At 44.7% G+C, this 13,247-nt stretch overlaps 1 protein-coding gene across 2 annotated transcripts in view; it reads right to left on the reverse strand.

Annotated features, from left to right (window-relative positions):
* Positions 1-12,148: 12,148 nt before the first annotated feature.
* The window catches only part of TRIM9 (tripartite motif containing 9), a 100,881-nt gene continuing 99,782 nt past the window's right edge, over positions 12,149-13,247 (reverse strand). Inside the window, exon 10 of one of the 2 annotated variants that reach the window (XM_070732971.1) lies at positions 12,149-12,363. In XM_070732971.1, the coding sequence (XP_070589072.1) occupies positions 12,301-12,363 (63 nt within the window). In that variant the 3' untranslated portion in view covers positions 12,149-12,300. The remainder of the gene's footprint in view (positions 12,364-13,247) is intronic. The other variant, XM_070732962.1, reaches the window with a different exon arrangement.

Here is a 13,247-nt window from a genome sequence, read left to right on the forward strand (position 1 = left end):
CATTCAACTTTGTACAGAACAAAGTATTCAATGAGAACATTTCATTCATTTAGATCTAGGATATGTTATTTGAGTGCCCCCTTTATTTTTTTTGAGCAGTATATATTCATCTGATACTCTTGCCGTACCATGAGATGCAAACTAGTAGTTGACCAAGATAGAATGTGATTTCATTGGCTTTTTTGTTGCAAGTAATGCAAACTCGGCATATTTAAAATTCATGCCATTAATCAAACCTAAATGAATCGTGGTTTTGAGTGATCATGTGAATCCGGGTTCTAATTTGGAATGCAGTAAAAATGGTATAAAGCTTTGGAAGAAAGCAACATTTTCTTTGCAGAACACCACCTATATCCCAGCGACCAGTTAGGTCCCACAGAGTGGGTCTTCTCCAGGTCCTGTCAACTAAACAATGTCGGTTGGCGGGCCCCAGGGGAAGAGCCTTCTCTGTGGTGGCCCCGGCCCTCTGGAACCAACTCCCCCCAGAGATTAGAATTGCCCCACCCTCCTTGCCTTTCGTAAGCTGCTTAAAACCCACCTCGGCTGCCAGGTATGGGGAAATTGAGATACTCTTTCCCCCTAGGCCTTTACAATTTTATGCATGGTATGTCTGTATGTATGTTTGGTTTTATAATAAAGGTTTTTAACTGTTTTAGTATTGGATTATTATTATTATTATATGCTGTTTTATTGCTGTTGTTAGCCGCCCCGAGTCTCTGGAGAGGGGCGGCATACAAATCAAATAAATAAATAGATAGATAGATAGATAGATAGATAGATAGATAGATAGATAGATAGATAGATAGATAGATTAGATAGATAGATAGATAGATAGATAGATAGATAAATAAATACTGTAATAATAAATAAGGCATGATTACACTGCCATCATGTGGAAAGTAACAAGACATGGAGCCAGAGCTAAATGAACAGGCCTATAGATTTCTCCATTTCATTGTATGGGGGAACGCTGAGTTCATGATGACTATTGAAATGAATGCGACTGAATATTGCCAGTTAATGCCTCCAAATATTATTTCCTATTCGTTTTGATGTTTACCATTTTAAAGAAAAAATCTGTTATGAAGCTTTGATGCTGGCTATTCTCACAGGTAAAACTGAAACACAGCTAAAGTATTCGTGTGAAAAACCAGTTTGACATAGTGGTTAAGGCTTCAGGCTAGAAACCGGAAAGTCATATGTTCTAGTCCAGACTTAGGAACAAAGCCAGCAGAGTTTTTCTCAGCCTTAGGAAACAGGTATGGACAAATCACTTTTGAGTTTTTTTACGAAGAAAACTGCAGGAACTTGTCCACTGTCCAGGCAATCATCAGAGGCCAATACTTACTCCAATCTAATTTCAGCAGCATGGGTGTTGTAGTTTGCTTGCATTCTGCACAATTAGTCATGGACTTAGAAGATTGTGGAGGTGCGGTAGAGGCATCCTGTGTTCCTAGCGCCCGAGATGGACAATGAAGAAAATGTGGTGTCAAAGTCTTGAGAACAATCAGGGCCTTCTGCACTTCCTGAGATAAGTGACCGAGGAGAAGATGAGGAGCCTCCTCTTGATGCAAGAGCACGTAGGGCAGCTAGCAGGCGGGACTGGCTCTATAGAAGGAGGTTTACTCGTGAGTCACACTGCTGATCACTGGGCCACGCCCTCAGGGTATTTAAGATCAGTGTTCCCTCTAATTTTTTTTTGGGGTGGGCGGAAAAGTATAGTGTCTGAGCGGCAGTCCTTTCGGGACTGGGCGGCACAGAAATAATAAACAAACAAACAAACAAACAAACAAACAAACAAACAAACAACCCACCCTGTTTTGCCTCAGAGAATTTCAAAATAAAATACTGTACTGTGTGTCTAAAACAGTGAGCTCATAATAGGGCAACTCTATCAATATCAAAATGCCACTTAAATAGTTGAGCTAGTTTCAAACTAGATTTTGATTTTCTTTCTCTCTTCCTTACTCCCATTCTTTTTCTTTCTCTTTTCCTTCCTCTCTTTTTTCTATCTGTTTCTCTCTCTTCCTCTCTCTCTCCTTCCCTCTCACTCTTTCCCTCTCGGCTTCTGGGCAGGTTTGGAAAACTCTGAGTTGATGATGATGTTTAAGTGAGCAATTGCTCACTGCTCAGCTTAGAGGGAACTATGTTTAAGATGGAAGCATTTGTCACTCTGGTGCAGAGAACAACGTGTTTCATTCTAGCATCTAGTTTCTAGTTATTGCAGCTTGTGTTTTAAAAGGACACAATCTTGGCTTCTTGAAGAGCTCTAAACTTCAAGCTAACGTCTGTACGTCTCTATTTCTGAACATTGTTCCAGCTGGGTAGTTATTGCCATGCTTACCTCTTTCTGGAACTCAGCTGATATGACTCTACTCATTTTGGCAAAGCCATTTAGAGACTTTAGATTCATTTTGAAAAGACTTTACTTGTAAATATTCCTTGTACATAGTAAACCCTTTATTATTTAAACCCGGTGGTCTGCATCTGATTCCTGGGGGCGCTCGGTGCTGGAACAGAACAATAGATTTCCATAGAGGAGATTTTAAAAAGGGAAGATGATGGCTGTAACTGCCCATTCTAATCTCTGCCTCTTTCTGCTGTGTAGAAAAAAGGAGAGGGACAGCCAATGTTGGGTTCCTGATTTTTTTATTTATTTATTTATTTTATTTATTTATTAGATTTGTATGCCGCCCCTCTCCGTAGACTCGGGGCGGCTCACAACAATAACAAGAACAATGTAAAAAACAAATCTAATAATTTAAAAAACACTAAAAACCCCATTATTAAAAGCAAACACACACACAAACATTCCATGTATAAACTGTATAGGCCCGGGGGAGATGTGACAGTTCTCCCATGCCTGACGACAGAGATGGGTCTTAAGAACTTTACGAAAGGCAAGGAGGGTGGGGGCAACTCTGATATCTGGGGGGAGTTGGTTCCAAAGGGTCGGGGCCGCCACAGAGAAGGCTCTTCCCCTGGGGCCCGCCAAACGACATTGTTTAGTTGACGGGACCCGGAGAAGGCCAACTCTGTGGAACCTAACTGGTCGCTGGGATTCGTGCGGCAGAAGGCGGTCACGGAGATATTCTGGTCCGGTGCCATGAAGGGCTTTATAGGTCATAACCAACACTTTGAATTGTGACCGGAAACTGATCGGCAACCAATGCCGACTGCGGAGTGTTGGTGTAACATGGGCATATTTAGGAAAGCCCATGATAGCTCTCGCAGCTGCATTCTGCATGATCTGAAGTTTCCGAACACCTTTCAAAGGTAGCCCCATGTAGAGAGCATTACAGTAGTCGAGCCTCGAGGTGATGAGGGCATGAGTGACTGTGAGCAGTGACTCCCGGTCCAAAGAGGGCCGCAACTGCTGCACCAGGTGAACCTGGGCAAACGCCCCCCTCGCCACAGCTGAAAGATGTTTCTCTAATGTGAGCTGTGAATCGAGGAGGACACCCAAGTTGCGAACCCTCTCTGAGGGGGTTAGTGATTCCCCCCCCAGGGTAATGGACGGACAGATGGAATTGTCCTTGGGAGGCAAAACCCACAGCCACTCCGTCTTATCCGGGTTGAGCTTGAGCCTGTTGACACCCATCCAGACCCCAACAGCCTCCAGGCACATCACTTCCACTGCTTCGCTGACTAGACAAGGGGTGGAGATGTAAAGCTGGGTATCATCTGCATATTGATGATACCTCACCCCATGCCCTTGGATGATCTCACCCAGCGGTTTCATGTAGATATTAAATAGTAGGGGGGAGAGGACCGACCCCTGAGGCACTCCACAAGGGAGTAACCTAGAGGTCGACCTCTGACCCCCCACTAACACCGACTGCAACAGACCGGAGAGGTAGGAGGAGAACCACTGAAGAACAGTGCCTCCCACTCCCAACCCCTCCAGCCGGTGCAGAAGGATACCATGGTCGATGGTATCAAAAGCCACTGAGACGTCAAGAAGCACCAGGACAGAGGATAAACCCCTGTCCCGGGCCTGCCAGAGATCATCCATCAGCACGACCAAAGCAGTTTCCATGCTGTAGCCGGGCCTGAATCTTGACTGTTGAGGACCTAGATAATCGGCTTCTTCCAAGGACCGCTGGAGCTGGAGCGCCACCACCTTCTCAACAACCTTCCCCATAAAGGGAAGGTTGGAGACTGGTCGATAGTTGTTGAGAATGGCTGGGTCCAGGGAAGGCTTCTTGAGGAGGGGGCGCACAAGTGCCTCCTTGTAGGGATCCGGAAAGGACCCCCTCCCCAAAGAAGCGTTGACAATCTCCTGGACCCAGCTCCGTGTCACCTCCCTGCTGGCCGAAACCAGCCAGGAGGGACACGGATCCAGTAAACAGGTGGCGGAACTCACAGCTCCAATGGCCTTGTCCACTTCATCAGGTGTCACCAGATCAAACTCTTCCCAGACAGGTGGACAAGTACGTGCCCCAGTCACCCCAACTGACTCGTTGTCAGTCGACTCTGTATTCCAATTGGAGTCGAGGTCTGCTCGGATCCGAGCGATTTTATCAGCGAAAAACGTGTTAAATTCCTCGGCACTACTCTGCAAGGGCTCCCCAACTCCCCCCTGATTAAGAAGGGAGCGGGTCACCCTAAACAGAGCGGCCGGGCGGGATTCCGCTGATGCAATCAAGGCGGCATGATACGCGCATCTTGCCACCTTGAGCGCCACTTTGTAAGTCTTAATAAAAGCTCTTACAAGTGTTTGCTCGGATTTGGACTTACTCTTCCTCCATCGCTTTTCCCTTCTGGGCTCTAGATATGTTTTTCCTATCACAGTAAATGAGGTTGAATGTGTATATTTTTAGAAGAGCTGTGCGTGCGTTTGTGTACATACACTTTATATACTAGATAATCAGGAGTGGGCTAGTGCCCGCACAGGGGGAACGCAGTGGGGTGACGAAAATAGAGCTCCACCCCAGAGCACCCAATTTGCACTGAAAGTTGTTGAAACACAAAATGCATAAGCCACGCCCACAGTATGGTAGTGAAAATTTTGGTAGCCCATCACTGGGGACAGCACAGTCTGTTTGTTTGTTTGTTTGTTTGTTTGTTTGTTTGTTTATTTATTTATTTATACTTCTATCCTGCCCAATCCCAACAATATGAAATACAAAAACAATTAAAAAGAAGTCAAATACTGTACAGTGATCCCTCAATTATCGCGAGGGTTCCGTTCCAAGACCTCTCGTGATAATCGATTTTTCGCGATGTAGCGGTGCAGAAGTAAAAACACCATCTGCGTATGCACGCCCTTTTTCCATGGCCGTGCATGCGCAGATGGTGGAGCGACGAAAGTTCGGAGGCTGGCAATGGTTGTTTTTCATGCCGGCCACCCCCCCCAGCGCCTCCGGGCTCCTCGCCGCTACCCCCCGCCCGCCCGATTCGCCCCTCTCACCAGCTTTCTTGGGGCACGAGTCCTCCTTCAGCAGTGCTTGTGGCAACGGCTTCTCGGCTTTTAGAATGCCCGCCTCCTTCCTTCCTTCCCTCCCTCCTTCCCTCCTTCCCTCCCTCCTTCCTTCCCTCCTTCCCTCCTTCCTTCCCTTCTCTCCTTCCCTCCCTCCTTCCCTCCCTCCTTCCTTCCCTCCTTCCTTCCTTCCCTTCTCTCCTTCCCTCCCTCCTTCCCTCCCTCCTTCCCTCCCTCCTTCCCTCCCTCCTTCCGTCCCTCCTTCCTTCCCTCCTTCCTTCCCTCCTTCCCTCCTTCCTTCCCTTCTCTCCTTCCCTCCCTCCTTCCCTCCCTCCTTCCCTCCTTTCTTCCTTCCCTCCTTCCCTCCTTCCTTCCCTTCTCTCCTTCCTTCCCTTCTCTCCTTCCTTCCCTCCCTCCCTCCTTCCCTCCCTCCTTCCTTCCCTCCTTCCTTCCTTCCCTCCTTCCTTCCCTCCCTCCCTCCGCACGTATTTTTAATTTATTATTTTTTGAAAAATCGCGATATAGCGTTTCGCGAAGATCGAGATCGCGAAAATCGAGGGATCACTGTATACCATTTAATTAAAAAAACCACCCCAGGTTAAAACCCATAATAAACTAAATAATGTATATTAAAGCATACATACATAGCATTCATACAATTTGGCCATGATAGTTGTTAATTCATAGCCCCCAGGCCTGCCAGCAAAACCAGGCCTTTGTGGCCTTACGGAAAGCCATTACGGTGGGAGCAGTATGGACCTTGGCTGGGAGTTGATTCCATAGAACCGGGGCAGCCACAGAGAAGGCCCTCCCCCGCGGCCCGCCAACCTGCATTGCTTAGTTGACGGGACCTGGAGGAGGCCAACTCTGTGTGATCTTATTGGTCTCTGGGAGGTGTGTGGCAAGATGCGGTCCCGTATATAGTCTGGCCCTGAGCCATATGGGACTTTATACCTTGAATTGAATATTGCTGATATAATAGCTTTTCTGTTCAAATCCAACACACACATCCACACACACACACAGACACACACACTTCCTTAAATATACACCCAAAAGGCAGCAGAAATTTGTAGTTCTCCACCTATTCTTTTTATTAGAACAATACATAGGACCCCGGTGGGCCTGGAGGGTAGGTGTTTAGAGGTAACAATTGCCAATGACATGTTATGCATCACTAGGAATCTATTCTAAGCATCAGGAACATTGTAAGGAAAGCAGCGCCGATGTCTGTGGAAAACAAGGCTGTCGTGGCCCAGCCACCCAGCCTCTTTAGAAATGTAAAACGGTAAGGAGATATGTGTCATCTTGGAACCTGACTCCTTTGCAGCAAAGAAAATCAACAACATGAATGCAAAATGGCGCCCATTGAATAAATCAGGCAGACATAAACAAAGGCGAACAAATCAAGAATATCATCACCACAGAGGGAAAAAAATGAGTTCTACAGGGAAGGAAACCTTGGTGGGAACCAGCAACCTATTAACAGACATGTCTTTTCTTGTTTTGTTTTGGAGGGTTATTTATTTATTTATATTGTCCTGTTGTTACACATGATCTTTTTCTTCAGCTCCTTCTTGGCTTATCTCCACTCCTCATTAACAGAATGAAAGAAGTCATTAGTAATTTAATGATATGATACAGTGGTAAAGGGGAAAAAAACCTATTTCCATTGTGAAACACAACTGTTTGGAGTGTGTGTGTGTCAGAGAGCGAGAGAGAGAGAAAGAGAGAGAGAGAGAGCAAGAGAGAGAGAGTGAGAGAGAGTGAGAAAGAAAGCAAGAGAGTGAGAGAGAAAGAAAGAAAGAGAGAGAGGTAGAAAGAGAGAGAGAAAGAGCGAGAGAGCGAGAGAGAGTGAGAGAGCAAGAGAGAGAGAGAGAAAGAGAGAGAGAGCAAGAGAGAAAGAGAGAGAGAGAAAGAGAGAGAAAAATTGAAAGCAAACACTATGGAGATCAGCATGCTTTCTTTGGTTGGATTAAAAATATATATATAATGACAGCAACCATAATGAACAAATGTGGAAAATGTATTATGTACATAATTAGCCTAAATAATCAGTCACCTCCAATGGGGAAGCAAGATCCATTAGCAGAGAGTGATAAACATAATTTCCAGAGGTGACTTCCTCTAAAATAGCACCAATCGGAATATCCCAAATGGGTGACGTGCATTGACATAGAAGCAGTGGAAGTCCCAACCTGTGAACGACCATCCACCACAATCTCCATGAAAGTGATGTCAAACTCTAAAACCCACAGCCTACAGGGGCAGCACAATCCCATTTTGAGCTAGACCAATCCATACAACTTTAACTATTTCTAACTGCCATGAAACTACTAAGTTTCAAGAAGTCTGTCTCTTTTCAGGTCCTTCGATCCAAGTTGAGGGACTCCAGGAGAACTCAGGTCTACACCATCAAAACACCAGGGCCCATCTGTACTTTGTCTTCTGCTGGAACAACATTTTAGCTGTCTCCAAACTCTCCCAATTATATTAACTTACTGCTTTGCTACCTTGTTCATTGCTGGATGTAAACTTATAACAAACCATTATCTTATGGCATTGCCAAGCAAGCCTCTAGATCAGTGATAGTGAACCTTCTCCTTCTTGCCTGCCAAAAATGGGCACTAGCATGTGCCACCACAACAACCCCCTCCATGTGCGCCACACTTTACATGCTCCTCCCTGGTTGGGCCATTTTTCAGCCTCAGGCTCCCCTGAAACCTCCAGAGTGCAAAAAATGGCCTAATGAGCAAAACAGAAGATTGAAAAAACAAACTTCTGGTTTGATGGTTGAGCCATTTTTCACACTAAAGCCTCCAGATGGCAAAAACGGCCTTCCCAAGGCTGAAAATCAGCTGGCCAGGACGCACATGTGCACTGGAGCTGACATACGGCAATGCCATAGATTCGCCATCATGGCTCTAGATAAATGATGGCGAACCTTATTTTCCTTGGGTGCCAAAAAAGCATGCGTCCCATAATTCAATGCCTGGGAAGGCTGAAAACAGCTTCTCCCACCCCCTGCAGGCCCTCTGGAAGCCGGAAACGGCCTTTTCCTGATCTTCTGGTGGGCCCAGTGGGCTTGTGTTTCATCCTCCCCAGGCTCCAAGAGCTTCCCCGGTAAAGTTGCCCTCCCACATCTCCCCGGGAGGCTCTCTGGAAGCCAAAAACGCCCTCCTGGAGCCAGTGTTGTCTCTAATTTTTTGGGGGGGTGGGCGGAAAAGTATAGTGTCTGAGCGGCAGTCCCTTCGGGACTGGGCGGCACAGAAATAATAATAAAATTTCCCTCTCGGCTTCTGGGCAGGTTTGGAAAACTCTGAGTTGATGATGATTTTTAAGTGAGCGATTGCTCACTGCTCAGCTTAGAGGGAACTATGCCTGGAGCCTCTGTGCAAGCCAAAAATTAGCTGGTTGGCACACACATGCACGTAAGGCAACGGCTCATGTGCCTCCAGATATGGCTCCGTGTGCCACCTGTGGCACCCGTGCCATAGGTTCGCCATCACTGCTCTAGATCTTCCAAAGAAAGTAGCAAAGTTACACAGAATACATACAACTGTACGAGGACCTAGGCCATCACTAATTTTTCACGCTAATGAATTAAATGTGCACCAATTTCCGCTTACATTGGGCACCATTACTTCTCCCATTTTGCACTATAGCCAGACATAACGTGGGTCTTCTGCAAAAACCATTCATTCTAAACCAGCAGAAATTTAGGATTGCAGCGTTACAATTGGAAAAATGTTAACAATGTCAGGATTATGGAAATAAGACAAAGATCAAGACAAAGGAGAATATTAACAAAGTCATGGAGCATCTTTTGATGGCCCAACATGAATTGGCCTGGTTTCACAGTTAGGAATCTTGAAATATTACCATGGCAGAGTTCATTTCTTGAAAAGAAGGACACGCAGAGGAGGTCTCGTTGCTCTTCCATACATTAGCCACGAACATGTGTTCAGTTGGATACAGCATGCCCTGGTTTTTTGTTTTAATAGATGCAACACTTTCACTATAGCTATGAAAAAATGCTGTTACTTAAAATGGCCGACAAAACGCTCACATTTATGTCTGGGAGAAGGGACGTGTGATAAGCGCCAGTGTACAATCAAGAGAAAATCATACCCATATAATAGTTTGCTTACAGAAACAGGGGGGAAAAAACACCTCAAGAGATACTTCCCCCATCCCCGTAGTTTATTTAGAAACATTGTCAAGAAATAATGCTCTGTGTTTATACAATTCCCTTTAAGAACAAGAACAATAGCAAAACGGTTGCCATGTTGTCTTCCCAAAGTGGTAAGTGACATCTGTAGGAAGCCATAAATCAAGGTGGTTGCTTTGCAAACCATCCAGGAATCCCAAGTATGGGTTTGGATCATCCCAGCTGCCTCTGCTGGAGTCTGAGTTTTGGACAGGGTTCTCCAAAATGGTGCCTTCCGCATATGACTGCATTTTTTCCCAACTACCGTGGAGCACAGGAAGTTGGCAACATTCGGTCTTGGTTAGGCTGATGGCTCAATAGGTCTCTTCAGATACAATCATATGCTGAACTTATCTGAATCATCTGTCTTCCCTGTTAGCTTGCCACGGAGAGGTAGAACCATCTTGGGTGGTTAGGCAGAAGGTAATGGCTATCTATGAATGACACCCACTTGTTTTCTCTAGCAGGATGTTGATTCTGGAAACATAGCTAGGGTTTATTGCATTTGGCTCCATTATTTTGTGGTGATGATAATGATGATGATATAGGAAAGCCTGCCTTTGGACCTGTTTCATATGACAAAGCTAACACAAGCTAAGAATCCTAGTTTGTTTAGATCTCCCTTGCATTCAACACCTTCTCAAGATTGGAAGGAAAAATTAAAAGAAAAGTTACGCTAGATAATTCGAACAAAGGAGAATCAAGAGTATCTGATGGAATTGCCATCTCGGAAGGTTGACTGGGCAAACCAATCATGGTTTCAATTTGCAGCCAAATTTATCTTCCACTTACCCAGTTGAATCTGTCTTCTATGATTAACTAGTTCCTTAATTAGGAACCTGATTGGACAGTGTTCAAAATGCAGTATTGCAGGCTAACTCTGACACAGCCTGGATTTTGATCCTGACTAGCTCAAGGTTGACTCAGCCTTCCATCTTTCCGAATTTGGTAAATGAGGACCCAGATTGTTGGGGGCAATATGCTGACCCTGCAAACTGCTTAGAGAGCTGTAAGCGGTATATAAGTCTAAGGGATATTGCTATTTCTGGGAAATAAAGTGAGTGAAGAATTCCTATGTAAAGCTTGCTTGAGCTCCAAGAGAAAAATGTGATGCAACTCTAATGTTGTTGCTATTGTTGTTGCTATCATGACAAATAAACATGGCAGCCTGACTGCATGTAACCTAGAGGTTCCTACTGTTGTTCCAAAATAAAACTGTTAGTTTCCCATTTTCTGCATAGGTGATAATCTGCAGTGGCTATTATTCTGATAAAAAAGATCTATGTATTAAAAATGAAGAATGAATGTCTTTAGTAAGTGTGTGGATGTTGTGAGCATTCTCTGTTCCAACACAATTGCTTGCCTACCATTTCTGTGGAAAAAATATGATCATCTTTCTGTTTGCTTTCACTGGAAAAATAAAACACTGGATTTTAAAACTATTAATTCTGCATGGCTTTGTGTATAAATTCTCAATCTTTAATCTCGGGCTATATGAAGACACAAGGCATCCCTGTCACTTGTACCAATATAAACCTATTTTAAAAGGAGCCAATAAAAATGTAAAAGATTGGGCATTCCTGCTCCAAATTGGTCTCATGAGAATCTTGTGAGGTTTGGGCCATTTTTAAAAATCATTTTTTAATTAAATTCTGGGATCCTGTGACCCTACGTTTGATGGCATCCGCTTGTCCGCTTGTAATATTTGGAGACACACGTAGCCTTCCATAACTAGCCAGGATGCTGCCAAAACAAGATATGTGCTGTGATGTCACAACATAAACTTCACTCTTTCATATCTACATTGCAACATTGAATGCAAATACGGCAATGGTGGAACTTCCATTGTGGTATTTTTATTATTATCATTACTATTACTATTTTTCCCTATAAACACTGATTACATGGCAATCCCAGTTCGATACTTTTTGATGGTATTCTTCATTGAGAAAGACTGCAAAGGAGGAGAATGTGGCATTGAAGTTAGTTGGACTCTTGCAAGCCGCCAGGTTGTCGAAATGCTTGGCGTGTCATTTTTGAACCTAATCCACGGCAATATGATTTGTAACCATCATCCTTTCTCTGGGAGCCAAAGTGATTCAACCACATCTACTATGTCATGTCATCTGATTCAAGGAAAAGGGAAAAACCCTTTTGGCAAGGAATAAAACCAAACTGGAAACCACGGTTACGTCTTGGATTGTCCAGGAATTTTGTGATCAACCAAAAAGCAAAAAATAGCAAAGCTAACTCACGCACAGCATGTGGGGTTAGAGCGGTGTTTCCCAACCTTGGCAACTTGAAGATATTTGGACTTCAACTCCCAGAATTCCCCAGCCAGCATTTGCTGGCTGGGGAATTCTGGGTGTTGAAGTCCAGATATCTTCAAGTTGCCAAGGTTGGGAAACACTGGGTTAGAGAACAGGGAGTGGGGGCTGGGGTCAATTGCTTCACCTTGTCGAGGTGCAAAGTCTGCTTTGTCCTTGTTTTTCTTTAGTTTCTGCCCCTCTTCTTGGTTTTTTTTTTTAATTTTAAAAAAATGGTTTTTGCTGCTTTGGAGTTGCCAGATGACCAGATATTCACCTTCTTGCTCCTGTGAGGTCAATTCTTCAAGAAGGTCAGTGCAGCTCTCTTGGATGTGTCCTGAGAAAAAGGCATGAGGGCGTCTCTACTGCAGGGATCCACGTGCATTGTAGAAGTCTGGGACCGGCAGGCCAGTGTGAAGTGTTACCTGAAACCAAGGATAGATTGGACAGTGTGCCACCAGGAGATCATTTTAAATCAACTTTCAATAAGCTAGATTTTGCTTTCCCATGGTTACAGAACTAACTCTCAGTGTACAAATCCATAAAACATATGTATTATCCCAACAAATTGATAGCGATTTGGTAGAAGAGTAGAAGAGTAATACAGTGGTACCTCTACCTACAAACGCCTCTACTTATGAACTTTTCTAAGTAAGAACCGGGTGTTCAAGATTTTTTTGCCTCTTCTCAAGAACCATTTTCCACTTACAAACCTGAGCTTCCAAAATTGTAACCGGAAAAGGCAGGGAGAAGCCTCCATGGGTCTCTCTAGGAATCTCCTGGGAGGAAACAGTGCCAGAAAAGGTGGGGAGAAGCCTCCGTGGAGCCTCTCTAGGAATCTCCTGGGAGGAGACACAGATGGAAAAGGCAGGGAGAAGCCTCTGTGGGGCTTCTCCAGGAATCTCCTGGAAGGAAACAGTGCTGGAAAAGGCGGGGAGAAGCTTCCGTGGGGCCTCTCTAGGAATCTCCTGGGAGGAAACAGGGCCAGAAAAGGCAGGGAGAAGCCTCCGTGGGGCCTCTCTAGGAATCTCCTGGGAAGAAACAGGGCCAGAAAAGGCAGGGAGAAGCCTCTGGGGGGCCTCTCTAGGAATCTCCTGGGAGGAAACAGGGCCTCCACCCTCCCTGTGGTTTCCTCAATCATATGCATTATTTGCTTTTACATTGATTCCTATGGGGAAAATTGCTTCTTCTTACAAACTTTTCAACCTAAGAACCTGTTCACGGAACGAATTAAGTTCGTAAGTAGAGGTACCACTCTAGTTAAATAGGAAGCTATTAAATTGTACACCAAAATGCAAACAATAAGACA

Source organism: Erythrolamprus reginae, chromosome 1, assembly GCF_031021105.1.
Source record: "Erythrolamprus reginae isolate rEryReg1 chromosome 1, rEryReg1.hap1, whole genome shotgun sequence".
In the NCBI taxonomy this organism is placed as follows: Eukaryota; Metazoa; Chordata; class Lepidosauria; order Squamata; family Dipsadidae; genus Erythrolamprus; species Erythrolamprus reginae.